The sequence below is a fragment of the Phytophthora ramorum genome (assembly GCF_020800215.1).
Source record: "Phytophthora ramorum isolate Pr-102 chromosome Unknown Phyram_PR-102_s0007, whole genome shotgun sequence".
NCBI lineage: Eukaryota > Oomycota > Peronosporomycetes > Peronosporales > Peronosporaceae > Phytophthora > Phytophthora ramorum.
This window is the reverse complement of record NW_027150653.1, coordinates 2,549,584-2,576,207: the sequence shown is the minus strand read 5'-3', so window position 1 is coordinate 2,576,207 and position 26,624 is coordinate 2,549,584. Positions and strand designations below refer to the sequence as shown.

Here is a 26,624-nt window from a genome sequence, read left to right as displayed (position 1 = left end):
AAACGATAGTGCCCATGGCGATTGCTACAAGTAGCAAAGCTAGTGGGTGTTTCCGTGGATAAATACTGCTCTTCATATTTGTTTCCACGTCACACATTGACATTGACGAAACTGGAGCTCGCAGCAATTTGACCAGACGCCGAAGACTTATCAACAGTGCGAGGTTGTTGCCTAAGCGAGCAATGCAAACGCCAACCGACTGAAAGCGAAGACCTTCCAGGCTCTTGTAAATTTTCGCTGTTTGCTCTGGATTTGCATGTACGCGCGCAGCATTCTGGAAGGACCAGGGAGAAAAGAGGTCGACCGCAAGGCGTTGGCTCTCGCGATCAAACTCAAAGGTTTCGAGACAGTAAATGAGAACCAGCACCGGGAAGCCGACTGATACAAGCAAGTCTGAGCTGCACGTGGACACATTTTAGTTCGTTGTTTGCATACAGTAGTTAGTATAGCGCATGAACACTTACATCGCGTCAACGATAGCTTCACCAATTTGAGACGGAGGCGAGGGCGAGTGCATGAGCACGACGACTGCGAATGCATTCCACACCACTATCCAGGTGCAGACTACGACGAGAGGCAATGGGTAACCTGCTTCAAGTGTTTGGTACAACATGAATATTTGAAGCATCAAATCCCCAACTTTTACCCAGACATGCTACACACACCAAAGTTAATATAAGTTCCTCCAAAGCACCACCCCAGTACAAGTTCACTCACCGCAATTTTCCGAGCATCGCTGTGATTGCACCACACGTTCAAACAAAAATTGTAAACGTCGATACCCAAATTGGATGAACATCCGATCTTCGGAAGTTGTGCATCTTCTCTTCCGGATAGCGATGGGAGCGGGTAGATTGAAGATACAGAGCTCGTAGTACGTGTTACACTGCCTCTCCGTGATTGAGCTTGCTTTCGTTGGTCTTGACTCTGCATTGATGGTCCGCACTGTGTGGTCCTTTCCTTTCCGAGGCAAGGAGCATGGCACCGACGTAGAGGTATCCTATGGCCACAATCGACAGGCCAATGAGACTTAGTGCTCGAAGTGTAGGTGTTGGCTCCACCAGCATCCAAAACGAGCCATTGTCTAGATCCGTGGTCCTCATGACGTAGTTGATCGCCTCGTTGGGAGCTACCGCGAGCAGTAGCAGCCAACACGTCCAGCTCAGGCATACGACAAGAACCAGCAGCAAAACCGAGAAAAAGACTCGCGATTGGTGCCATTGCGCTTGAACATGCCTGCCCTTGCTGATTTGTCGCCACGTTCGTCGGTGTGAAGGCTCGCAAGTCTGATCATCAATGTGCAGAGCAGTATCATACACACTGCGCACGCTGGTGGTCGTCCTTGAGGTGGTAACTGAGCGTGCGGGTGGAACTCGTCGTTCTACCTGGTGGCGAAGCCAGTTTCTTGGAGGCAACGGCGACACTACTCGTGCCATGACCACACTTCAGCGCTGTGATGAAGGAATTCTTGGTTGTCTGATAGAAGCAATAGCACGGGACGGAGAATTATAGCGTCGACGCTAAGAATAGAGAACGACAACACTTTTCATTACTTGGCGCCCGTGCTGTTGAAGATAGACGAAATGGAGAGCGAATTTACGTCATGCAAATAGGAATAGCGCACGATATATACGGGGGGCTTACAACAAAGTTCCGTTGCGGCCGGCTATCTCCACGGGTGTGGCATTCGTTGAAACGGGGTGACCCTCGCATCTTGTTGTGCAACCAAGCGTTGGTCCTTGACCTTTTCCTTGAACGCGGAGCGGTTCATGTCCTTGGTTACAGGTGATCGCATGCGGTATTTGACGGAGGTTCGGTGGGTCTTGCTGCTCGAAGTTGTGTTAGTAGTTGCACCGCCATTCGTGTTCACACCAACGTTTTCCTTACCGGTCATCCTGTACGAAGGCACCTTCTTCACCGCCGCACTTGGTTTCGCTCTAGCAGGAGACGCAGTACGCGCTCCACGCTCCAAACCCTGTACGTTCTTGGGAGCAAAGCTCGACTCGACCGTCAGCGCCGGCAGTGGGCCCGAGTACGGCGTATAGTTAAAGTGAGGACGCGACGCCTTGTCCATGATCGCCGACGTCTTGGAAACTGGCATAGACGCTCGCTGAGCTTTGGCAGGTGTGTACTTGTTGTTCTTAGCATGTAGCGGCTTGCGGCCCGGCAGGGTCATCGTCGCCTTGGCACGAGCGTGATCAGTAGCAGCTGCAGCTGTACGGCGCGCAGATGAAGCTGTCGGTCTGGCAAAAGAAAATTCCCTCGTTTTGGTAAATTTTCTGGCAGTCGCAGATTTCGTCTCGGCCACCTTCGTAGCCGGCGACTTCATGAGTGCCGATGCACGCGCCTTCTTGTTCTTCTCGTGTTCGGAGATCGAAGGTTCCAACGCCAAGTTGCGAGCGTGGAGAGCGTCAAACTTCCTCTTGGTTGCAGACGTAGAAGCCGGCACTTGGGTCACCGTCTTTTGAGTAGCGGGCGTCGCAACGCTCTTCTCCTGTGGTGTCTCTGCTATCTGGTCTTCCTCGTGGTCCGCAGTCTCCACGGGCGTCTCAACGTTTGTCTCGTTCTCCTGCGGAGTCTCCTCCTCGTTATTTTCTTCTTGCTGCTCGTCAAAGACTGGGGCATTGGTCTCTACGTCCGTCCCGTTGTTCTCGTTCTGCTCCGTGGTCGTTTGCTCCTCCCTCTGCTCGTCCTGCGGCTCATTGTCGTGCGTTTGAGGCTGCTCCTGCATCTCCGCGTCCTGCTTCTGGGAATGCTCAGGCGTCTGCGCGTCCTGCATCTGAGGCTTCTCCAGCGTAGACGTCATGTCTGCTTTCGTCTTTCGAGGAATGAACGGAGGGGCCAACTTGGCGCTCAAAATTCAAACTCTGGCTTGAAGCAACGTAATATAGTGCTGCAACTTGTAATGTTGCGTCAAAAATTACTTATGCAACGTAATTGACATAGTTTATGAATGGGCCATCCTGGTCACCGAAGAATGGCTGCTAGTTTGTCTTGCTGTGAGGAGCTCAGTTTGGAGGCTGCGGATGACAGTGTGGCGAGGCCCAATGTCCTACTGAGTTGGCAGAGTAATTTTGCGTTCGCTTCTTTCACGTCGCTTTTGGCTTCTTTCAGCAGGCCGAGGGCCAACGGAAGTACGTGGCGATTGAGCACGTAGTTGTTCTTGTCGTCACAGCTCTGCGCCGTCAGCTGCGCCAGCGTATCGAGCACCACTGGAAGCACACGTGAGTTGGTGTTGCGAGCTTGGATTGCAAAATGTTGGCACAGTGAGCGGTTGTCAGCATGTGTGCAAAGCTGCTGCACGACGGACTGGGCCAGTGACGACGTTCGAGCATTGGCAAGGTTCTTGGCGATTGCAGGCACGAAATTCGACAGCACCTGCTCCATCCCGGTGCCTACAGCAGGGACGATTTTCTCCATGCACTCGAGAGCTAGTACGTTTACCTTGGCGTTGCCGTCGTCCAGCCGCTTAATGAGCTGGTCGAACAGGCTCAGCATCTGGCTGCTTCCCACGAGAGCTGATGCACTGCCACGGATGAAATCGGTAGTTTCATTGAGCGCATCGAAGCGGTCTTTCCAGTTGCTGCTGTCAAGCTTCGTCTCAAGTCGAGACACCTCATCTGCGTTAATGTTTGATCGAGTTACGTTGCGCGAAGTTGGCGGAGTCGGTCGCCTTGAGTGCTGCTTCGCTGTTTTCTTTAGTCTTGCGGACGCTGCGATAGTTTCGTGTTGCTTAGCTGCAGGTGCTGCCGAATGCTCAGTGACAACTTCAGACACGCTGCTGGTGGGTGCGTGGAAAATTGCCATTGGTGAGACGTATCCGCCCTTCCCACGGAGCAGGCTGTCGACTTTTGTCTGTGCTGCAGCAGGTAGAAGCCTCTTGATTCGCTCGCCTGACATGCACTGTTCGTAGTGCATATACAATACTGACTGTTTTGCAACGTCGCGCACCTCGTTGTTAGAGTCCTCGAGGCAGCGACCGACTAATTGCAGGATTGAAGGCAGGTCCTTACTTGCCGAGATACTGTCAGCCTGGCAAACGATGACTGCGTAGACACCAGCGTGCTACCTCGCGGCGAATTGGTACGGCTTTAGTGCTTACGTGAGCTCCCAGCGCAGATACTACGCGCGACGTTGAACATTTGAGCACTACGGTGTGTAGTGATGCTACTGCTGACTCGCACACAAACGTGTTGGAATCGGCACACCGCTTAAGCAACACAGGAATGATATTTTCCACCTCCGAGTCCATCGCCCGACTGAAAGCCGAACACATCGACTCAAGTGCCAGCAGAGCATTCTTGGAGACCGAGGAACGCAGGTTCGGGACTTGCTTCAAAATCTCAGCGACAATTCCGTGCACCTTGCTCAGATCAATCATGCCCGCGTGGTGTATGGCTAGCCGACGAACTGTATTCATCGCGTCAAAGTTTGCCTCCCAGTCCTCACTTCGGAGTTGGGTGAGAATCTTGCTGAGATCTTGCTTTGGATTCATGAGTGGGGTGATCTCATGCAGCTCCAGATACCGTGGGTCTTGTTTACCCAAAGGACGGGCTTTAGTGTCGACTTCATCCGTTCTAGCAGTATCCTTGGGCTTGATAGGCTTCTTCCTGGGCTTCTGAATGTCATGTCTTGCCCGTTCTGGTGACGCTGGAATGGTGGGGTTGGCATTACCAGTTTGGGCGTCTTGCTTTGCCTTCGCTTCTAAACGCTTCCGAGTAGCCAGAGACATGATACGCTCTCCGTTATTTTTCCTTGCTGATCGAGTTTCATTGTTGTCAGCATCACCTGCTTCGTCTTGGTCCAAAACACTTGAGTAGATTTGATTAATAGCCTCAGCTGCCACCATTGGACGAAGTGGTCGATCATCAAGAGATGAATGCGATGGCGACAAATCTCCTGTCTGTGCTTTGAGTTCTTTTTCCCGCTCGATGAACTTAGACTTCAGAGGCCGGTCTTCATAATTCTGTGCCTCACTTTGCAGACTCTGCATATATTGCGGGCTATGTTGTGTTGTCTGATGGGAAGAAGACGTAAATGCCTCTGAAGGTGGTGCGGCGACAATATCTCTGCTCGGGTGGACCCGTTTGTCTCTTGGGGATGGATAAAAGTTTGCATCCTTGCTATGAATCATCGTGTCAGCATCATCTGCAGGGTTGTAAGCGGGTTGCTCGGGTGAACTCTTTGAGCGTGGCAGTGTTTGTTGGTTGGGGTCCATCGCGTTTTCAAGGTTTCGCTCGGTACTCAAGATTTCTTGGCTATTTGGACGCCGTACACGCTTGGCTCGGGGCTGTCGAAGCTGATCCATTTTCTTTTTCAATGCTGCCAGCTTATCGTTAATATCTTCCGTCGTAGTTCCCTCATCGCTGATTGTGGCTCGGCAGCTTGCGCCACTTTCCACTGCAGACTTCTCTTGCTTGAAGTAGGAGCGATCGCTAAGACTTCCTCCAGTTATCACCTTGCCCTTGGCCAGTCTAACTGGCTCAATCAAAAGATTATCGTGGCGGTGATTCTCAAACGACTTCGGTTCGTCATTTGCCAGCATCATTCTCAGTTCGGAGACACCATCCAGAGACTGCTCTACGGTCAAAGCTGTTTGATACGATCTGCTTGTAGTAGCATCCTTGGCAGGTTTTAGTCGGAGCGTACCGTTTGATCGAAGCTCGGGAACGCACTTTCGTCGCAATCTGGCCCGCAATGCTGCCCAATCCACTCGTTCGGCAACATACTCGTCTTCGATAAAGTTTCAAGTAGCTCATAAATATTACAGCGGCACACCATTGTCAATACAGCCGCAGTTTCAAAAGCCAGATCACGTACGAGCGCGTTGGTGTCTCCCAGCAGACGCCCCAACGTCTGCACCGCATTTTCACTAGGCACGTATTTTGCAGAGAGAAGGCGTTCACGCTCGGCGATGAGAATTAGTACCATCCAAACTTTCAAAGCTTCCTCCCGCACTCGCGATCGACGGTGCTGAAGCGAGGTCGCAGCTAATACTTGTTCAATTCCGCTCACACGTACGCATCCACTTTCAAAGACCTGACTCAGTAGAGCGTACACGAAACCTTCCATCTCATCGTCTTCTCCGGCAAAATTTGCCGATGTCTCCACCATTGGGACTAGCATCTGTGTCATGTAATACGCGGCATCCTTTTGCCCTTTGTTGGATGCCTCGTGGTCGTTGCATTCGCCGATATCGAAGTCGTTTTCATTCTGCGTGCTATCGTTATCAAGTTGCCGTGGGGGGGCCAGCTTGCGGAACAATATCTGGGTGATTTGAAGTGATCGTTTCACGAGATGAACGTCTACATCCTGTGTAAGACGAACCAAAATGTGAAACAGATTCTCCAGTTCGTTCATCCGCCTCAGTCGTTCCTCCGCGTTAAGTCCGCGTAGTACACCTGCATCGACTTGCTTGCAGGCTGCGTACAGTTTCTCCACTGCTGCTGCCCGCTTCTTCCAATCTGCATTTGAATTGGTGGTGTTGGTAGTTAGCGCCGTCACGATATCTGCGTTCAAGAAGCCGAAGTGGAGCTGATCTGTCATGTTCAGCGGGTGTACCTTCGAAGGAGAAAGCCGCGAAGAGGTAGATGATTTGTCGCTTTCGAGTTGCTCGAGCATATCACTGGAAGATGCTGCTGAAGACGGCCTTGACGACTGTGGTGGCGAAGGAGGAGGCGTTGCAGATGATGTACAAGCCTGCACGAAGTCTGCAATTGGCTCGCGATGCTCATGAAGTGTCTGCTTGTCCTCACTGCTCAAAAACTTCATGACATCTGTGGAAAAGCGACTCCCCCAGTACGACTGGAGCTTGGCGATCGCCTCCTCTGCAGCTACGACCACTTTCTCGTTCGAGTCCTCTAGTGATGGAATTATCGCTTGCACAAGAGCGACAATAAGCGCCTTGTCCCCACGACCAATAGCTGCCTTCGTAGATTCCCCGCGAGCTGTCACCGCGTGCTTCTGGAATCGTTCATCTAGCAGTCGCATCAGCGCAATGAGAGAAGCTTCTCGCACCGATCCGTGACCGCTCCCGAGACCGATGTTGACGAGCAGATCGGCAACTGCTTGCAGGTCGTTCGAGACGTTTGTGTACTTTCGAAAGACCTGAAACATTTCTTCGTGCAATGTCTCCAATTCGTCTTCACTATCATCATCCTGCTCACGATTTCTACGTTTCTGGGGTAGGATCGGGATCAAATGGGGTAAAATAGACGACAGGATTTGGTCCACGCTGTCTCCGAGCGAGAGCATCACGTCCGCTAGCAATCTCAATGCCTCGATAGCGACGTGAGGGTCTCCTTCGCCAACAATCCGTCGACGAATACACTGCAGAAAGCGGCGCGTGTTGCGAACTGGGAAATGGGAGGTCTCCACTGCAGCGATCTTCCGAAGTTTCTGCAACGTATTCCATCGCACGTTGGTGTCGTCGTCTTCCAGTTGGTACACGAGAGTATCCACGCTGGTCTCCATCATGTATAAGTAAGTAAACGTACGCGGGTGATCAAATACCGAAGCAGTTGGCGGTGTCAGGTGAGCACTGCGAACTTCGACCAGGTCTGTGGAGGGTTTAGCATCGGTTTGTTGTTCAGCAAGTGATTGTCGTCAATCCCATCGCTGGAGTACTTCAATGTCCGTTTTGAAACAACACTCCGCTGACTAGGAAAGCAAAAATAAAGTTGTAACGAATGTCAACGGCACCAACGCCTCCACCAAATCAATTTTCTTTTTATCTATTGAAAACACACACGACACTTCAAGCATATCAAGGCAACACGCCCGCTACTTCGGCTTCGTTGCAGTCTCCAGGCAAGCGAAAACGGGCAACCACTTACTTTTACTCTTGGCTTTCCGTATGTTCTTCCGTCAGCCTCTTGCCTTTATACTGCATGTGCCACAAGAACGAATACGTGTGCCCCTACAACCACTACCGGGCTGGCTCGCACAAAACTCCTCTTCTCTTCGAGGAACTTGCTGTCATAAAGACGGTCGCCATTTGACTTGTAGCTTCATTGTACTCCACACGCCATTTCGTTCTTGCTTTCCTTTCCTCACACTGTACACTCAAACTAACCGACACTCACCGATGGTGAACACCGGTCGTTTACCACTTCGCCCGGATCTATCTTCACGTGGAGCGCGTCGATGACGGAGCTGGGTGACGCTTGTCTCGTTGCGGTCGAACAGATCACAGAGACTTCATTCATCTCCGGTTGTTGCGGTCCGCAAACAATTTGATTTCCTCGAAGATACGAGCTGCGCATATGAAACAAAGACACAAATCAGCATCATGTACTTCTAGCCGTCAAATTAATATCAAGCACGAACCTTTCAAGGCCTCCTTGTTCAGGGGGACGTTTTCAAACTCCATGCCAAACGGGTTAGCTTCTACAGTTTCCGACTGAGACCTCCGTACAGAATCTAGGAACGGGTGTGCCAACGCTTTGTCGACCTAGATGATACAGAGATTGTGGTTAGATAGGATTTGATGCGGTACTGCAACACTTTTGCTTACCGAAATTCGGCACTCTGGGTTAAATGATAGCATGTGCTTAAGCAAGTCCAGCGAGTCGGCTGGGGCGCCAGGATACATCTGAATAAGTTCACACGCAAACAAGTCAGTACAGCTCCCACTCAGATCCACGTACAGAAGACAGTACATACCTCACGAAGGTCCCGGGGGTCCTTCTTAGGCAGTTTTCGCAAATACTGCTTGACCTCACCCAAGCTGCCAATGTCATCCTCGCCAGGCGTGCCGATCACGTTGAAAATCACGTTGAGCTGGTCTAATTTGTCCGAGTAAGTAGTGGGTCGGTCTGCGCTAAGCGGGAAGCACGAGCGCCCAGGGAAGAGAGGCACGCGCTCCTGGTACCGCGGGCAGCTTTCGACCTGCATGCTCAGCAGCTCTGCAAAAATGCACCCGACGCTCCACATGTCGACTGAGAAGTCGTAATCTTGAAGGAGAATGAGCTCCGGCGCACGGTACCACCGCGTGACCACATGCTTCGTCAATTGGCGACGCATCTTCGGGAATTCTCCAGAGGATGATGGCGTCGAGGACGCGCTTCCGGGAGAGGGCGCCGACGTGGTTCCTCCATCAGATGTGGTAGGCGACTTGGAGTCCTTGGGTGAATAAAGGTGCTTGCTCAGCTCCTCCATTGACATATCGCTCTCCATCACACGAGAGAGTCCAAAGTCGCAGATCTAGCGTGCCATAACAAACAGGAAAACATTAGACACGACTAAACCATTTTAGAAGCAATGTAGCAGGAACGAACCATAAGTGTGCAGTCTTCGTTCAGTAGGATGTTGGCAGGTTTCATATCACGGTGAATCACGTTGGCCGAGTGGACGTACTTCAGCCCGCACAGAAGCTGGTATAGGAAGACCTGGATGTGACGAATAGTCAAGTACTGCGGGCTCATGATGAGTTTGTGCAGGTCCGTGTCCACGAAGTCGAACACCAAGTACAGGTCCGTAAACGTGTCGTAGTTCTCTGGTGGGATCACATCGATCAGGTTGATCACTTGCGGGTGGCTACCACACCAATAAACAACAAAAGTCAGTCAGCAACGCCACGATAACAACCTAGCAATAGCCGCTACTCACTTCAGGCGACGCAAGATATAGATCTCACGGTACAGCCGCTTGCAGTCGATCTCCTGGTCGAAGACGTTGATGATCTTCTTGATAGCCACCTTCTTCTGGCGCTCGGTATCGAACGCTTCAGCGACCTACATAATAGACCACCATAAAAGAACAACAGATCTCAGAACCTCCTCTACCGCCTCTTCTACTGAGCTCGTGGCCGTACCTGTCCATAAGATCCCTTGCCGAGCAGCCGCACGAGCGTATAGCGGGTCCCGACTTCCCAGTTGGCAAAGTTGCGCAAGTTGAGCGGCGCCGCGCGGGGTACAGGCGACGGTGTGGCCGCGTGCGACGAGTGGGGGCCCGCCTGGTTGTCGTCCGCGGGCGTGGAGGTCCCAGCGGCTGTCGGCTGAGCCGAGTTGGACGGGAAGCCGTCGCTGGGTGTGGATGAGAAGCCGTCGGGCGTGTGGCTAAAGCCGTTGCGGTTCACGAAGGCGGGCGTGGGCGGCATCTGCGACACGGGCCCGTGCGGCGTGGGGGCGCTGAACATGGCGCGCTGGTGGTTCATGAACTGCTCCGACGTGTGGATAGAGCCCTGAGGGGTCACGACGGGAGGCGTCACGCCGTTCGAGATGCTGGCGCCTACGGCCGCTGCTGGGCGCGACAGCTTACTGCCGCGTTTGAGGCCCGGCGGCGGCGTGGTGGCCGTCATCTTGCGCTTGCGGTTGCTCGTGTCGCTCATGTCCTTGGTGGGGGCGGTCTCCATCGCGTGTTAGTGCGGACAGGAGTGATGGTCTCGGCTTTTGAGGAGGGGGGTCGGGTTGGCTTTGCGATTCTTCCCAAGTGTCGAGGAGCACCTTTCCTCGGGCTTTTTGTGTTGTGTTTGCGGGTTTCGAGGGGGGCTCGATTTGGTTTGTTTGGCCTCGCTCAGAACTCAGGCAATTCTTTTTAGCCAGTGGTAGCGACGCGTGAACGGATTTTCGGCCAATCATGTGTCGTCTCACTTGGATTCCCTCGGAACTGACTCCGATGCAGGTTGGTGCGGCCACGGCACTCGCCACCATTCGAAAGAGGAAGAGCGCATTTGTGTCTGTGTGATGCAAGGGCCTTTCCTAGCGCTGGGTGAGGCGAGTGCAGCGAGGAAGATCACTCCTCACCGCAACTGGCCTCATCCGGTTGACGGACACCGAGGCTGGTAACAAGCTCGCCACCAAGCGGCGTTCACAGCGCATCCTGCAGCCTGGTACATGCATGTACTCTGAGCAGCAGCGGCAAAGAACCGTCGCTACCAGCCACCACCCTGTAGCAGCAGCGCACGCGATCCGAGGCCCATGTTGAAGTGGTTGACATCTTCTCCGCCATCTGATCGCCGAGGCGCTTAACTGAAGCCAGTCAGCACCGACCCGACTCAGACAGCGGCGAGGCCACCAGATGTGGTCGATAACCGGAGTGAATAAGACGCGGCCAAATGGCGGCTCGGTGCCCTCGTCGCTGCAGAGCCGATGGCCAAAGGGTTCCATGGCGCTGAAGACGCTGACCCATATGCTGCTGCACAAGAGTACAGCGTACTCACTCACTGTACTCGTCGACCAGCGGGGCACGAGAGATCGCACTATCAAGCAGATGACATGACCACCACTGATTTCAGCGGTCTCCGCTGCCGCCGCAAAGCCTACATGCAAAGCGAGAAAAAGGCAACAACAGCCGCAGAAACTTCTCCAAACACCACTGATTTCGTCGGCAATAAATATTCTCGCAACTTCAGAAATTCGCGGCGTCTTGCGCCAAAAAGGCGTCCAGGTCCTCCATGTCGCCCTCCAGCGTTTCGATCGCGTTCTCTCGGCGTCGCGCCGTGTCCTCCGCTTTGGCCGTCGCTTCCTTTTCCTCGCGCTCGCGCTGGACCTCCGCTGCTGTGAGTCGCTCCCGCTCTTTTTCCTGCAGTTGAAGCATGCGCGCGGTGGCGGCGCCGGCGTCATGTCGGTCAGTTTGGCGCTGCAGGCGCCGATGCTGCTGCTCCAGCTGCCTCTGGTCCAGCGCCAGCTGCTGCAATCGCTCCTGCGTCTGCGCCTTGAGCGCCTGCACCTGCCGGAGCTCCGTTTCCAGGTCCAGCAGCAGCTGCTCCTCCTCGTACTCCTCGTCCGTCAGAAAGCGGCGCTTCGCCGTTGGCGCGCGCCCCGGAGCCGGAGCCGCCATCGAAGTGAGCTGCACGTCTGATTCTGGTCGGCAATGGCTGGAGCTGACTCATTTTTAACAGGTGTGCACCACACTATATATGATGTGTGCACCACACGAAGTGCATTTTGGCGCGATGGGTGACGAGGAACTCTCGGTGCCTCTGCCGTCGGCTACATGCAGCGACGCCGAAATGACGGCGGAGCAGAAGCTGTACTGGCTCAATGCGCTGCAGGTGGTGGGCGACTGGTCCGTGCACGACGACGGCGACGGACGGCTCTTCTACTACGACCGCAAGACGGATGTGTCCCAGTGGGAGCTGCCCGAGGACCTCGTGCCGCTTGAGACCGCCTTCATGATGAAGCTCATGGTGCAGAACGCTGTTGCTCACTCTAGCACGTGGACGGCCCATGACGCCGGAAACGGGACGCTGTATTACTTCAACTCGAAGACACGCGAGTCGGCGTGGGAGCGGCCCAGTGAATGGGGACAGGTCGAGGCAGAGAAGGCTGCAGCGCAGCGCGAAAAGGAGCAAATAGTGGAAACGATAGCTAGTGAGCAAGTGCCAAAGGTGGAGAAGATGGTCAAGAAAGAGAAGAAGAAGCACAAAAAGCAAAAGAAGCAAAAGGAGATGGAAGAAGCAAAGGAGGAGAAACCAACTCAGGAAGACGTTGAAGAGGAAGAACCATTGACAGCAGAGGAGTTGCAGGCGGAGCAGGAGCGCAAGGATCGTGAGCAAAAACGCACCGAGCAGTTTCGTGCCATGCTGCGCGACAAGAACATCATGCCGTTCTGCAAGTGGTCCGTGGCACTGCCGCAGATTGCTGGAGACCCGCGCTTTATGGGCGTGCCGACGATGGACGAGCGACGCGCGATTTTTGAGCACTTCATCGAGCACCGTCGAGAGGATCTCAAGGTAGAGAAGAAAAACAAATTGAAGCAGGCCAGACATCTCTTCACGCAGTTGCTGCGTGAGCAGTTCCAGCTCGACTCGTGGGCGCCCAACACTACGTTAAGCGTGTTTATTTCGACGCTGGAAGGTAATGTTGAACCTGGGCGATACGAACAGATTCAAGACGATGCACTTGCGTTGTTGACACTGTCCGCCCAGGAAAAGATTTATGCCAAGGCGGTTGCAGAATACAAGTCCGAAGCACTCAAGCGCGACGGAGAGCAACTACGCCTCACCAAGTTTCTTGAGGAAAAGCTGGCTTCACCGGATAAGCTGACGACGCAATGGGAGAGCGACGAGGTTCAGCAACTAGTCCGTGCATTTTACAGCTCCGCAGCGTCAGGCGGTGAGCCTGCAGCACTGCTGTCTGCACAGAAGCAGAAGCAGGTCTTTGAGGAGCTCGTAGCACGAATGGCACGCACTACTACACGAGAAGAAGTCAATGCGAAGGAACTGGAGCGCTCGCATTCAAGGCGTTATTCACCGGCACAAGGGCGGGAAGAGTCAAAGGGTTACACACCAAGTCCACGACGAGAGCCACGTCATGCACACCATGATCGCCACTCACGTCGTAGATGCAGTCGTAGCGACAGCCGATCGCCGTCGCGTGGGCGAGAGAGGAGCCATCGCAGCCGGCGACGTTCAGAATCGTCGTCACGATCGCGTTCACGTTCGCGATCGTCTCGGAGGTCTTCTCGACACCATCGCCGCCACTCTTCTCGCTCCAGATCTCGCCGGTAGGTTTAGTTGCTTGACCCCTACAAACAACAATAAAATGTCTGCCAAATTGAAGTTCGGGTTGCCAAGGCGTCGTGTAATTGAATGAGTATTGACATTTCCAAAACTGGTTGGTATCTGCTGAATCTAAAATATGTTCTTCTTGGGCGCTGAGCCTGGTAGCGGGGAGAAGTCCACGGTGCGCAGCACATACTTTGGCTCGTCAACGATCTTCATAACCGCCTGGACGCCGTAATCTAGCGGCACCGAGTAGATGCCATCGATGTTGACCTTCATATCCCACCCAAGGGATCGCATAGAAACTCGGCGAGCTTTGCCTCTGCAAACAGCAAAAAATAACATAAGCACGCTTGCACATGAAAGTTTGCCAAGCACGAGAACTAACCGTCTAAACCGGATATCACCGAATGTAGCATTAATAATCGGCTCGCGCACGATGTAGCCCATGTCCCGCGAGTCTTCCGGAAAAACATTCTGCTTGTTTATACTGCGAGCACGGGAACACAACAACAACAACAACAACCTATTAGCCACACCAACACTTGGTTGTCCCCACTGAAGCTGCAGCAGAGAAAAAACGTACGATTCTGTCAGCTCCGTCACCGTCTCATTCGTGTGCGTGTGGTTCATCGCGCTAAGGACGTTTGCAACCTGCTCTCGATAGACTTGGCACTGAAAGACAGACGCTCGTTAGTTAGGAGCCAACCCCATTGAAAGGCATCCTCACTTACCGCGCTCGAGTACCACGCGCTTGAACCTGTTCCTGTGCACATGAGAATGCCACTGCTGCGGTGGGATTCACGCTGGTGCTGATCGATACCGATATTGTAGTGAGATGGGCGAGATGCATCACTTTCCGCGATGAACACTTCATTCAGCGCATACCGAGGCAGCTCATACCAGTAGCCATCCTGGTTGACCATACCGACACGAATACGCTGGCGCAGTCGCCACTTGAAGTCGCCCTCCAGTAGGCGGTCCAGTGCCGTACTAAATCGGTGAGTGACATTATCCACCTTGTAGCAGCACAGGTTTCCCTCACTCCGCTTGGGGTCTGTATTCAAGCCGGCCACAGGGGTCGGAGTGTTTACGAAGCTTGCAGTCTTTAAGAATGTGCCATCACCACCCGCAGAAAAGATCATGTCGGTTCCCTCCACTGCTTCGTGCGTAAGCTGGTTTGCTGAGACGACCTTCACCTCGATGTCGCGCTCCTTGAAGCTGTATCATTGCCCAAACCAAGTCAGGCGTCAGGGCACAGGGAGCGCACGCAGATTAAAACAAGAGATGTACCTGCTGGTGATTTCGTCCACAGCCTCGACGTGATGCTCGTGACTCGCCTTCAAACGGTCATGCACAAAGCCTCGCATCGACATCTGCTTCCTCAGCGCTTCACTGAATACCGAACATCAAAATACCATGCGAAGCAGCAAGCGTCAGTAACGTAAACAGACACACAGAAGCAGGCTACGTCAACTTACTCTGTGTTGCCGTACAACTCAGCTTCGTGCTGGAAGCGAGACGTCTTTTTCACCACGACCACCTTCTTCAGGTTCAGCATGGGCTTTCCAGGGATCAAAAGCGGCGTTTGGCGCTCTTCCTTCTTGGACGAAGTACCAGCCGTCGTGGTGGTTCCTTCGGTGCCCGAGGACGCCTGGCTCAAACTCGTCGAATGCGCCAATACGTCCGAGTTCATATCTGCATCGGATAACGTCTTGGCACCGTTATACGTCTTCTCGAGATATTCCTCCGAGATGATCATACGTGGGACACGCTCAGCAGTAGCAAGCAACAGCTCGTTGTCGTACACAGGTCGGTCGATCTTCATCCATCCCTTGGGACTGAGCTTCTCGTTCCACGGACACACGGACCGCACGTGCGTGAAGAACGGAGCCATTTTTCCTGTCTGCGGGTCTTTCCTGGTGTAATGCAAGATGTGGCCGTTGTGGATCTGGTCTACCATGCGCCCCGACTCCTGTAACTCAATGAACGTATCCTGGGACATCCTCTCCAGCCGCGTGCGCATGGCCCAGATCACTTCTCCGTGGGCCACGACAATCGCTCGTTTGTCGTGACACTCGTGGTTCAATATACCCAGCAGCCGGTCCGCCCGTTGGGCCACCGCGGCCAGCGACTCGCCTCCGGGCGGTGCGTAGTAGAAGCGGTTGAGTTCTCGGCGCTTGAGCTCGTCCTGCATCTTGACGAAGCGCTCCTGCTCACTCATGAGGTCCATAGCGCCCCAGTCGCGCTCGCGGATGAGCATCTCCGCGTACCAGCGCGCGTCGGGCAGCCCCATGCGGCCAGCAGTCTCCATGGCACGCAGATACTCGGACACGAGGTAGCGGTCGAAGTGCGCCAGGTTGTTGCGTTTAAGCCAATCACCAGCAGCCGCCGCCTGCCGCCGGCCTCGGTCCGTGAGGCGCCAGTTGGAGCTGTGGCGGTGCTTGAACTCGCCCGCGAAGAGGCTGTGGTCTCCGGCCAGCGAGCGCTGCCTGGCCACGTTGCCTTCGCTCTCTCCGTGCCGTATGAGCACGAGGTCCGAGAGGCGGGGGAGGCGGATGCTGCTAGTGCTAGTACTGCTGTTGTGGCGGACAGTGGACGCCGCTCGTACCGGCAGGCGGCAGCGTGCTGTCCTCAACATGGCGACCGAGATGCTGTAGCGAGCGACGTTCGCAACTGACGGCGCGAAAGCCCCCGGTAACGCTGGCTGCCAAACAGGGATGAGCAGATGGGACAGTCTATGTGTGCCACACAGACACGTCAGCCAATCAGCGACTACGAAGTCGCAATGGAATCTGCAAGGCACTGCGCCACCAGTTCACAAGAGGTGTCTGCAGACACGTGTGTGTTGCGGGCAATTTGTTTGCAGCGATAAACATGCACTGCATCGCATGGTTGATTGGGGATCGAGAACGCAGAGAAATGCAGGACGTTTTCGGTGACGACGGTCGCGTCAAATGTGCCTATTTTATGGTACATTACCGGTTCTCTACCGGTTGACACTTCAACTTTCGCAGCCATCTGCCAAGTCATGGATCGGTCGCTCGACGTCAGCTACGCGCTGTTGAGCGACGTGAGCGCCCGGAACCGCGCGCTGCAGATGCGTCTCCGCAGTAGTTTGCCGATGCTCTGGACGGACAATGCGTTGGTGATGAAGAGCGCCGCGCCCCGGAGACGGCGCGGCGGCGGATTGCACTCGCAGGCCGAACAGTCGGCCACGGGCGAGGCGGATCAAATGCTCGTGGCTCTGGAAGGGAACGCGAGTCTGCAGGTCAGTCGACGATACAAACGCCGCGTGGAGTGGGAGGTGGCGAGACGCATCGCGCGCGTGGACCGAGAGCTGCAGCAATATCCTCCAGCGCAGAGGTTCTGGAACCAGAAGAGGAAGGAGACGGCGCTCCCGTATCGGCAGCGAAAGGATAGAGCGGGGGTGTTGGGAGGGGGCCAAATAGGAATGGTCGGAACTGCTGTGGGGGAGGAAATTGGGGTGCAGCCACCACTGGAGCGATTGACGAGAAATGGAGTTACTAGAGTAAATCAGAGCGAGAAACGATTGTGGGGGAAACCGGAGATTGCTGAGGAGAGGAAGGTGATGAAGCACGTAGGAACGAGCCCCCGTCCTGTTGCTGGTGAGGATAAAGAGAACGCAAAGCAGAATGTAGCGCCCAGAGCAGCGTTTGGGGCTGTTGGTGATACAGATTCGCCTTTTAGGGGTAGTGCCAATTCGACCAAGCTATTGCCTAACGAGCCGCACGATGATCTGGACTTGGATGAAGATGTGAAAGGAGGTGACAAGACTGTAAGCCCGGTGGGTCTTGCTAAGCCGGCTGGGAACGCAGTACTGAGTCCGCTTGACGAAGCAAAACCGAAAGATTCTCGGCAAAATTGTAGCTCTCCAGTGAAAAGCGTGCATCAGAGAGAAACGAAGACAGCCGCAAGTATTCGTCACGATAGTGGTGCTGGGGACATGTTGATGGTCGAAGAAATTAGTCCTCGTCGAGTACACACGGACGATCCTCCGTCATCTTCCATTGGCAGACAAGTTTTGTCGGAATTTCGTACTATGCCATCGGTTGCGTCATTTGGTGCCCGCCCAGTTCTTTCTGCCGGGGGTCTTGGGAATCCTGGAGATATGCGCTTGAACGCTGACGTTCTTCGCCGGCTCTTTGGCGACTTGGATACCGATAAAGATGGTCATGTGAATCGTATCGAGACGTGCATGGCCCTCCATCGTTTGCAGATTTCTGTCCCGACCACCAAGATTATATCTTTCTTTCGCCACATCCACTCTTCATCGGATGGAAATGCTGTCCGTAGCCGTACCAACCAACATTTGCCAATGAAAGAGGTGATAAACTACAAGGAGTTCGTAGCCTTTGTTACCGCTGCCTATGACCAACAACAGCAGCAAAAAGCGCAACGAAGTAGAACTGCCGTCCAAACGAAAGTGAAGAAGGAGAGTCACTCCAGGATCCCGGTGTTGTCCGCGCCGTCGACACTTTTGCCGATATTTTCACAACCAAACAGCTCCTCGATGCTGAAGCGACATGCACGCGAGCCCCAACCACCGATGATAGATCAAGAAGTCCGAGTTTACGAAGTTGATACTGTTCGTCCTGAAGAGAGAATTGCAGCGTTTGAGGAAAGAGTGATGAAGGAAATACCTGAATTCTTAGTCAACAGGATACTTACAGACATTCCGCATTCAGTCAACGTGGAGGCCAGAAAAGCTGCTGTTTCCGTAGTGCGGAGAAGCTTGGAATCACTTGCTGGAAAAGAAGCAGTCGACGAGCAGCTGGTCTGCAAAATTACCCAAGAGTTGCTTAGAGAGAGAATTCGCAACATTGGAACCTTCAACCAGGAAGATAAGGAGGACGTCACAGGTTTAAGAAGAGCTGCCGCGTACTACAATGGCCAAACGCAGTATGGTGATCTCGAAACCAACTCTGCCGCTGAAGACGCGATCTCCGATGATTTAGTGAACTGGGCGAACATACTTACAGAAGAGCAAGTGAGTGGCTTAGTGCAGCAGATTTGGAAAGACAGACAGATGAACCTTTATCAAGCACCTCTGGAAACTGCAGGGGCAATGAGTATCGAGAACCTCACAGAAGAACCAAAAGATCAAACCATGAAATGGGTAGGCGAAGCTACGGATACAACCGACATCTCAGCTGTCGCAACTGAATCGGGGGCACAAGCTTCTGGCGTGGAGGAAGAGTCCATACTCGCCCTTCAACCTGAAGTTGCTGTTATTCCTGAGGAAAAACATGAAGATGCAGCAGTCTCTCCTCCAGCAGATCTTACGAGTTCCCAGCCAATGCGTTTCTCTCGAACACATTTCATTAGGGCTCTTGGGCCTTCACTGCGAGACAGTAACGATTCACACGAATTATTCGGTACCGTAACTTCAATTGAGGTTTTGCAGCGTCTTCGTCAGGAAAGGCGTATTCACCAAAGCAAACTTGCCGAGCAATACATGAAGCCATTTAGTGACGAAGCGATGAAACCTAGTCAAGAGCCAAGGCCTTCAATCCATCGCGAGCAAAGCAATACGAGCATTGATTTGCTAGGCAGTGAAAATCTGCTTTCTTCGGAAGACGAATGCAAAAGTACTATATCCGAGAGTGAAAACTGGGAGCAAGGTCACAAACCCGAGCACGAAGCTGGGAAACGAGATAGAGATATTCTACTGCCTTTGCCAACAACAGAGCCAGTGCCTCTCACGGAAAAGGTGCTGAACGTGAACGACATCGCGAGTAGTGAAAATAGTTTGGAGATTGCTTCGAGAAGTGTTTCAGTGATCAGTAGTCTCTTCAGCTCGACCTCAGACTATCAGCACAAGTCCAGCATACACCGAGAAATTGATCGTCACCAGCTTCGCGCTAGATCCTTTCGGCGTCGACGTCCGCAACGGCAACGAAGACGCTTATCGGTTTCTGGTAGCAGTGTACCAGATTCTATCTGCAGTGCTGAGCTGTCAGAGGGAGAGCTTTCGCGTGAAGAAGCGTTGGACCTCAGTGATGGCGAGATTTTTGGCGAATGCAAGAGGAAATATTGTAACCAGAAGGACACAAATTCAAGTATGATGGGTGGCAATGGCAGCTTACTCAACTCGGTAGAATCCGGAGAGCTTCCAACACTGGTGAGTACTTGTCAAGGTGTTATGTGGATTATCTCAATGTTGCTCTTACGCTGTCGAAAACTCACTTTGCACCTTTTCCCTTGTGCATGTACGTAGATGAAAGCTCACTCAAACTTTCGCCGGCAAGTCCTCGCCCAATCTTCCTCGTCGGTGGAATCCGGTGAAGTAGAAGACGGTGCCATTTCCGATTAGCCCGAATTGATGGACTGAGCACCCGTCACAAAGTTTACAGAGCAAACTCTTCATCGCTGCTCATGCCACCGCCTCTCTCAACTTCGTTCAAATCTTCCAGGTCCAGTAGGTCAACAATATCATGGTCAGGATTTCCAGACGATGCGCTCTCGTTATTGTCATCGTTATCCTCACTGAGAATATTTCCTAGTGCTGCTGCAGATCTCGGGGGTGGTTTTTCCTCCGTATCGCTCGGAGCTGTCGATACAATCAACCCCTGTGTGCTTTTCGCCTTTTTGGCGATTTTCATCCCAACGTGTGGTGTTTCTTGGCTAGCAGCCGGGCGCTTGGACAGAGTCACCACACCACCTATGGGGACGTTTTTCATTGTACCCTGTAAAGGCTCTCCACCTGCGAGATTTAGCACGGTGGGAGCTTTCACTTCCAACCGTGCGGGCATTTCTGGGAGGAGTCCGAGGTTCATGGACCCTTGCGAAGGACTCGGGGCTGTCTTTCCTCCGCCACATTTTTTCTGGCGGGATTGGCGACGACGTTGGCGCTTGGCTTCTTCATTTTCCATGTGCTGCTTCCACACCAGCTCGATGCCATATTTCTGCTGAAGTTCTTCTTGTGCAGCCTTCAAGTCTGGCTGTACATGGAAGAAATGGTTGACAAGTGGCGACAGAGTCCCTGTAAGATGTTCACTCATTACCTTTCCGTCCTTTAACGAGTGAATAATGCTTTCCACAGCTTCAGAGCGCGCTTCCAAGGAATCCTGTGATTAGCAACGAATGACGTTAGAACTATAGAACTAACGGTTCAGGTAGGTCATACAAAGCAACCTTCGGTAGCTGAATATGCGCGGCTTCGCACTTGGAGATCAGCTCGGCGAGCGAGCGCTGTGCTTGGCGAAGATTCATCGTCGGTCTCTCTTGGATTCTGCTGGGCAAAGACAGTTGGTCGCAACAACTGGGACGTGGGCATCGTAAAACGCCTTATATTCCACTGATGTCCACCATTTGTCTTTGTCTCCTAACTCATATCCTTAAAAATGCATGCTTGGATGACTTACTTCGCCACGGGCATAGCCTCTGCGTCACCTTCGTACTCACTCAGTGCAGCCACGAGCCCTTCATTCAGGAGCTGATCGATTTTTGTGGCTACCGACGGGCCCACGTGATCAAGCTGCCGCGCTTGAGCCCCCGTTGTAATTACCATCCTGCTGTCTCGGATTTCCTTAGCAGCGCGCAGGCGCGCAAGCCCTCGCTGAGTCTTGCCGTGGCGCATTTCGTACTCGCCCAACTGCACCAGTTGGTCCACGAGCGGCTGATTCTCGTTTCTCGCGGCGGGGTTGGCCTCCACTTGCTCTTGCAGGCGGATCTTCTTCGCGTACTTCTTCTTCTTGCTGCTCGCGACGGGGCTCATGGCGGTCATGAGTTCCGACTGACCGCTTGAACTTTCGTCGCTGCTGTCACTCTCAAGAATCATGTTGCGGCGGTTGCGCTTGGGCATGTCTTGCATGAGCGTCCGCTTCTGCGTGCGCACAACCCGAGGAGAAGGCGCCATTGCAGCTGCCTCCCGCGCTACTCCATCCTCCGTGCCAAACTTGTTCGCCAGGTGCTCGAGAGCGTTCGATACTTGCAGGCACCCCAGTGCCTGGTCCTTGGTGTTCCGGAGCGCCGCGATCGCCTCGCGCAACGCTTGCCACGGGTTCTACAGGGTGGGATACTGAATGGTTAGCGACAGTGACACAATGGACTAGACAACAAAACCACAAACCTCCGGAGACTGAATGCCCTTCTCGTCACACTTCATCAGCAGCTCCGAAATCGCCTCCTCCGCCTTCACCATGACAAGCCTCTCTTTGATTTATTTGGCAGGGAAATCTCAACTGGAGGAACAAGGACGAGAAAGATGAACGCTGGGTCGCAGACGTTTGGCTCACTTCAACTTGCCGTTGTGTACCCCACACCACAAACAACATAGAAATTCAGTAAAAATAGAAACAAATGTTAGAGCCCAACTTTCATATAATCTACCCAAACATTCACATTAAAGTTCAAACGTTTGAAATTCAAACGCGGCCATCCACCACCATTTCTCCATTTGCCAAGACCACGTCAAGTAGGGCTGGTGTCACTTCTCTCAACGTTTCCCCTATCTCGGCTTGCCGCTCACCCCTCCCTCCACACCCGCAGCATGCAGAGCGACGACTTCATGTTCTCTCCCATGGACTCCGCCGGCGAGGAGCGGTTGCGGCTCGTGCGGGCGTGCATCCGCGTGGCGTACGGACCAGGCGCCACCAGACGCCGCACCAAACGCGCACTCGACATGCCCGCGGCGCAGGTCACGCCCGCCAAGATCCGGTGCACCAATTTGGTCCAGCGCATTGAGCGCGCGTCGCACGAGTCAACCCACCAGCGTTTCTTCCAGGGGTTCGGCACCAGCGAGGAGCCACCCAGCGCAGAGCGCGACCTCACATGGCCGGCCCCCACGACGTCAGCAGCCTCGACTCGGGCAGCACCACAGCAGGGAACAGGCAGACCCATCACCTTCTTCTCGTCTGCAGCGTCTTCGTCCGCGACGACGGCGTTCACGAGCTCGCTGCCTGCACCTTCTACTGCTAACGTGAACCAACTGTCGAGACCTACGCGCATTCGGACGCCTCGGAAGGCGGCCATCAAGCGTGCAAGAACAGGAGAGAGCAGTGCGGAGAAGGTGCTCGTGCTGAGAAAGCCCCGCATTGAAGGAACGTCCAGCAGTGCCCGATCTGTCCACTTCTCGAACGCAGCGGCAGCTCCGGCTTTCGACGCCCGCAAGTCGTTCGCGTTCGTCACCAATCGAGGTGACCACCTGATGCAGCCCAGTGCGTCGACCAGGTTCTTATCTCGGACATCGCCGAGCAAGTTCCAGTTCTCGTCGAACGCCTCACGGCTATTCTCCCAGCGCCAGGCGCCGCTGCGGTAATTTAACCATGATACTTGGCTGCCGGCAGCAGAGCATTGTAAGACGTGACGAAGCATGAAGCCAAAGCATGCAAGATTTATTTTGGCCGTAAGAAGTAGCAAGTAGACCAGCGAAAAGAGAGACTGACAGTGTAGTTGTAGCCCGGAAAACCCTTCGTTTCGAACTATGTGTGTTCGTTGTTTGCTTCTCGTACATCTCATCGACGGTCGTAAATGATTTTCCTGTGCGCGGTCACACATTCTAATAGATCATGGCCTCCATGCGGTTCAGCCGCTCGTTGGTGCCCGACGGGAGCCGGAACTTGATCATGCCTGCGAATGTGACGAGGAGCTCGGCCTTCTCACGCAAAGCACCGACACCAGCACGCCGTATCTCACCTGAAACCTGGGACTTCAGGCGGTCAGCATCGCGAACGAGACACTCCATATACCCGAGCAGCAATATGTGGAAGTTCTGTCGGACACTCTCGTCGAAGGCAAGGAAGCGATCCACACAGAGCGCCAGATTGCTTGAGTTCTGTGTAGGCACAACCTCCAGCTCAGCAACAAACGTGATAGCGTCCTCGTACTGCTGCTTCTCGAACATCTCAAGGAAAATGCTGATGTTCAAAAGTGTCTGGAATGCAATGGCAGCCGTGCGCGCAAGCCGGTTAGCGATAGCCTGGACCCACGGGAAACGCATCCATTTCTCGGCAAACTCCTTTGCCTCACGGAACCACTCCTCACGCTCTGGTCGTGGGGCCGAAAGAGTCGAACTGAGCTGCGAGTTGAGCAGAGCGATGACACCTTCGATGTCGCCGGCGCTCTTCAACAGAGCGAACGCATCGTGCGGGCGGCCACGAGCCTCAGCCTTACGCGCAGCCGAGAGAATCAGTTCCTTGACCTCATCTTCAGGCTCATCCTTCAGAAGGTGGTCGTACAAGCCACGAGTGCGCGAGCCGTCTGTGCTGTTTGTGAATCCAGCCAGCACATCGAACTTGCGCGTGTCGAGCAGCAGCTCCGCAAGTAACTCCTTCTTCGCAGTCAGCTCCGAGATGCACGCCACGTAGTCTGCTGCCTCAGCGGCGTTGGCTCGCTGGAAGCCATGGATGTATTGGCGAATGAGGCGCACCAAATCGACAGTCGTTTGGTCTTCTTCTCCCATTGAGAATGACGTGCACTCCAACAGTCCATAGTGGTTCAGTGTGATCGCAAAGTGCACTGCTTCCAGTAGAAAGCCCTTAGACGCCAGATATTTAATTGCCTTCTCGTACTCTTGCGTGATAAGCAGGATTTCGAAGTACAGGAACGCGGAGAAGTTACCACCTCCAGGCTGCACCCCGCCTTCAAAGTGCGTGGGGCCAAACTTCTGGATGCTCCTGGACAATGTGGCAATCGTGTAAGTGCTGTCCGAAGAAGAGCAAGTAGTTGCCACGCGCTGGATGAAGCAGAGGCGCTGCCACAGGTAGTCCTCTACAGTTGTCATGATACGCGCCTCATTCGCGTTGACGTTGCCAAAGCACAGCAGGTTAACAACGCAGCGCTCGAACGGGTTTATAACAGGGACTGCGTCAATCGAAGAACTCATCAAGCGGTGGTAGCGGTCGACCAAATGGTCGAATTCAGCAGGGAACTGCTTCGAGAACGCGTTCAACGGGTTGGCGTTGCGATCCTCATACAGACTCTTCTGGTGTGCACGGTATCGTAACGCACAAAGCACGTCGGCGTCAATCGGGGAATCCGAGTCACTGGCGTTTGCCAGGCTAGTCACGAGATCGACAGCCTCCTGGTCGCCACCGCAGCGGAGGCAGTAGTACACAATGGCCCAAATATTGTCCACATCAGTATTGCTGCCGCTTCCGTTGGCAGCATAGCGCGAGCTGTGCAGGTGCTTCACAAAAGCACGCACTGTGGACACTAGGTCCGGAATTCCGCCGGTAGCAAGGTTGTTTTTCTGCACGGTTTCCTGCATGAACGCACGGAATTGGTTCTCAAGGAACACACGGGCGCCAAAAGCAAAGCGGTGCTGGAGCAGCTTCCGCTGTGTTTCATCGCTTCCGTTTCTCACACCTGCAAACTCGCGCTGAGCCAGCTTCGCCGCGTTCGGCTTCGTGGCATCTCCACCCACCAGCATGTCGTTCACGAGCTGCCAGCACTTGAGCACAGCCTCCCATTTGGAGCCCGTCACCGAGATCGACACGTTTGACGCGCACAGCCGCTGGAAATAACGCGCCAGTTCAAACTGACTGCGCGTGTTGGGCACGCGGCTGCTGTTGAGCTCCCTGACCACCGAGTAGTACTGCTTCATCTCCTCGCTCATGGCGTTCTCCACCTGCAGCTGTGACATCTGCGCCGAGCTCGTCGTGGACTGGAAGCGGGGCTGGCCAGCAAACGACGCGCCACTAAGTCCGAGTCCTGACGCCGGCTCGAGCGCCTGGCGCTTCTCGCGAGCTGCAGAAGCGAAGATGCTGCCCGCTGCTTCGTCCTGCTCTAGCAACCGCGGGTAGTTGCGGATGCCGAGCTGTTTGGCACCTCCCAGGTCCTCCAGCAGCTGCTGCTTGGCATCCTCGAAGTCGTCGATCATGGCGCGGTTCATGCGGTCGTGGGTGGCCTCCACCGTGCGGCGGTTGACGTCCTCGATGGCCGTGAGCACGATCATCTCGTGGTGGTGGGCCAGATACCCCTCCAGGTCCGTCTCACCCAGCGGCGTCTCGGGCTCGAACTCGGGTGCGATCTCGAAGTGCTGCAGCTCCTTGCTGAGCTTTTCGGCGTCGATGCCCTTGGCCGCCAGCAGGAAGTTGGCCTTGTCGGCCGCTGGCCGCTTTCGGCTGCCATTGAGCGAGCGCGACGCGTCGTCCAGCTGCTCCAGGCGCTTCTCCAGACGAGGGATGCCCAGCTCCCCGACGGACGTCGTCAGCTTGAGCGAACTCTGGTACAGCGCCCGAAAGTCCACGTCGTTGGAGGCCATGGCGAGATCGAGAGGGGGCAGAGCTAATGTCGCGCGCCCAAAAGCAATGGAGGGCGGCGCTAAGTGCGGAAAGCGACGCATGCTAGAACGTAGGTAAATATATGCGATAAGATAGGTTGTGTTCGCATGTTGAAGGGCAAGCCCCGGCAACAGCGCTCTTGCCGTCAATGGTCCTTCTACACGTAACTAGCTGCCTTTCCTCGTGGCTTCCCTCCATAGAGGCCTCCAACTTGTGTTTGCTTTCTTGATCTGCTTTGGGGCTGTACTCCGCCTATTCAATAAATAGTATTCATTCGCTTTCGTGTTCGTCTCAGTAATCGCTTCAAGTGACTATTTGGTTGTAGTCTAACAGTGCACCTGACTGTGAGGTCGGTCCTCACGCTGTTGGCCAAATCGACTGCTCGGAACGGCCTAATCTACCATACGCTTGGCACCGGAACAAGATAGGACACGCCTCAGTGGTCTCCAGTGTTGCATGGACACCTTCAGAGCAACAGCTACCTGTGTATAGTGTCGTAATTACGCCTCGTACACCCAAGCTTGGTCATCTGCAGTTGACGGCATCAAACTAAACACGGCAAAAAGCTGCAATGCTCTTTACCGCTCGCTAGACCCCAATTGTTGCTGCTCGACGATGGGATGGCATTGCTGCGAGGCATCGGCAGCAGCCTATCCTGCACACCAGTGGCTGTCGAGGCTCGACTCGAGCCTCGTACGCGAGCCTCGCGTCCCACTTCAATTCCCCAGTCGTTGGATCGTTGCGACAGCGCCGCTCGCAAAGGCCGGACCAAAAACGCGGCGTGGCGGGCACACCACCACCCGATCCGTACAGAGAGAGCGGAAGATGCCCGTTACCTACGGCGCTTTGGCCCGCCTCGACAATGTCGCCCAGCACTATATAGCGCCCGATACATGTAGCTAAACCACGCCGACACGCCAATAGCAGTG

General features: G+C 54.2%; 12 protein-coding genes across 12 annotated transcripts; 3 read left to right on the top strand and 9 right to left on the bottom strand.

The window, feature by feature from the left end:
* Positions 1-1,779: 1,779 nt before the first annotated feature.
* KRP23_8838 (uncharacterized protein) lies at positions 1,780-2,806 on the bottom strand (the record flags this gene model as incomplete). The annotated part of the gene is made up of 2 exons (XM_067894332.1): positions 1,780-1,826; positions 1,888-2,806. The coding sequence occupies 2 exons, from the start codon at positions 2,804-2,806 to the stop codon at positions 1,780-1,782; spliced, it is 966 nt and encodes a 321-aa protein (XP_067743776.1).
* A 161-nt stretch (positions 2,807-2,967) lies between these two features.
* On the bottom strand, positions 2,968-4,849 carry KRP23_8837 (TOG array regulator of axonemal microtubules protein 1; the record flags this gene model as incomplete). Its single annotated transcript, XM_067894331.1, has 2 exons — positions 2,968-4,032; positions 4,103-4,849. 2 exons carry the CDS (start codon positions 4,847-4,849, stop codon positions 2,968-2,970), a joined length of 1,812 nt encoding a protein of 603 aa, XP_067743775.1.
* Positions 4,850-5,634: 785 nt separating this feature from the next.
* On the bottom strand, positions 5,635-7,476 carry KRP23_8836 (uncharacterized protein; the record flags this gene model as incomplete). The annotated part of the gene is made up of 1 exon (XM_067894330.1): positions 5,635-7,476. One exon carries the CDS (start codon positions 7,474-7,476, stop codon positions 5,635-5,637), a length of 1,842 nt encoding a protein of 613 aa, XP_067743774.1.
* Positions 7,477-8,203: 727 nt separating this feature from the next.
* On the bottom strand, positions 8,204-10,354 carry KRP23_8835 (Mitogen-activated protein kinase-like protein MMK1; the record flags this gene model as incomplete). The annotated part of the gene is made up of 7 exons (XM_067894329.1): positions 8,204-8,256; positions 8,329-8,452; positions 8,516-8,593; positions 8,665-9,204; positions 9,279-9,537; positions 9,610-9,734; positions 9,815-10,354. The coding sequence occupies 7 exons, from the start codon at positions 10,352-10,354 to the stop codon at positions 8,204-8,206; spliced, it is 1,719 nt and encodes a 572-aa protein (XP_067743773.1).
* A 995-nt stretch (positions 10,355-11,349) lies between these two features.
* KRP23_8834 (uncharacterized protein) lies at positions 11,350-11,781 on the bottom strand (the record flags this gene model as incomplete). The annotated part of the gene is made up of 1 exon (XM_067894328.1): positions 11,350-11,781. One exon carries the CDS (start codon positions 11,779-11,781, stop codon positions 11,350-11,352), a length of 432 nt encoding a protein of 143 aa, XP_067743772.1.
* Positions 11,782-11,896: 115 nt separating this feature from the next.
* KRP23_8833 (Transcription elongation regulator 1) lies at positions 11,897-13,453 on the top strand (the record flags this gene model as incomplete). Its single annotated transcript, XM_067894327.1, has 1 exon — positions 11,897-13,453. The coding sequence occupies one exon, from the start codon at positions 11,897-11,899 to the stop codon at positions 13,451-13,453; it is 1,557 nt and encodes a 518-aa protein (XP_067743771.1).
* A 123-nt stretch (positions 13,454-13,576) lies between these two features.
* KRP23_8832 (NAD kinase 2, mitochondrial) lies at positions 13,577-16,088 on the bottom strand (the record flags this gene model as incomplete). The annotated part of the gene is made up of 6 exons (XM_067894326.1): positions 13,577-13,769; positions 13,836-13,937; positions 14,034-14,122; positions 14,182-14,668; positions 14,741-14,842; positions 14,929-16,088. 6 exons carry the CDS (start codon positions 16,086-16,088, stop codon positions 13,577-13,579), a joined length of 2,133 nt encoding a protein of 710 aa, XP_067743770.1.
* A 390-nt stretch (positions 16,089-16,478) lies between these two features.
* KRP23_8831 (uncharacterized protein) lies at positions 16,479-19,756 on the top strand (the record flags this gene model as incomplete). The annotated part of the gene is made up of 4 exons (XM_067894324.1): positions 16,479-17,235; positions 18,193-18,587; positions 19,553-19,592; positions 19,689-19,756. 4 exons carry the CDS (start codon positions 16,479-16,481, stop codon positions 19,754-19,756), a joined length of 1,260 nt encoding a protein of 419 aa, XP_067743769.1.
* Positions 19,757-19,818: 62 nt separating this feature from the next.
* KRP23_8830 (uncharacterized protein) lies at positions 19,819-20,683 on the bottom strand (the record flags this gene model as incomplete). Its single annotated transcript, XM_067894323.1, has 3 exons — positions 19,819-20,412; positions 20,476-20,538; positions 20,606-20,683. 3 exons carry the CDS (start codon positions 20,681-20,683, stop codon positions 19,819-19,821), a joined length of 735 nt encoding a protein of 244 aa, XP_067743768.1.
* A 148-nt stretch (positions 20,684-20,831) lies between these two features.
* Positions 20,832-21,614, bottom strand: KRP23_8829 (uncharacterized protein; the record flags this gene model as incomplete). Its single annotated transcript, XM_067894322.1, has 2 exons — positions 20,832-21,476; positions 21,543-21,614. 2 exons carry the CDS (start codon positions 21,612-21,614, stop codon positions 20,832-20,834), a joined length of 717 nt encoding a protein of 238 aa, XP_067743767.1.
* Positions 21,615-21,962: 348 nt separating this feature from the next.
* Positions 21,963-22,730, top strand: KRP23_8828 (uncharacterized protein; the record flags this gene model as incomplete). Its single annotated transcript, XM_067894321.1, has 1 exon — positions 21,963-22,730. One exon carries the CDS (start codon positions 21,963-21,965, stop codon positions 22,728-22,730), a length of 768 nt encoding a protein of 255 aa, XP_067743766.1.
* Positions 22,731-22,970: 240 nt separating this feature from the next.
* Positions 22,971-25,676, bottom strand: KRP23_8827 (Nuclear pore complex protein Nup93; the record flags this gene model as incomplete). Its single annotated transcript, XM_067894320.1, has 1 exon — positions 22,971-25,676. One exon carries the CDS (start codon positions 25,674-25,676, stop codon positions 22,971-22,973), a length of 2,706 nt encoding a protein of 901 aa, XP_067743765.1.
* Positions 25,677-26,624: the final 948 nt, after the last annotated feature.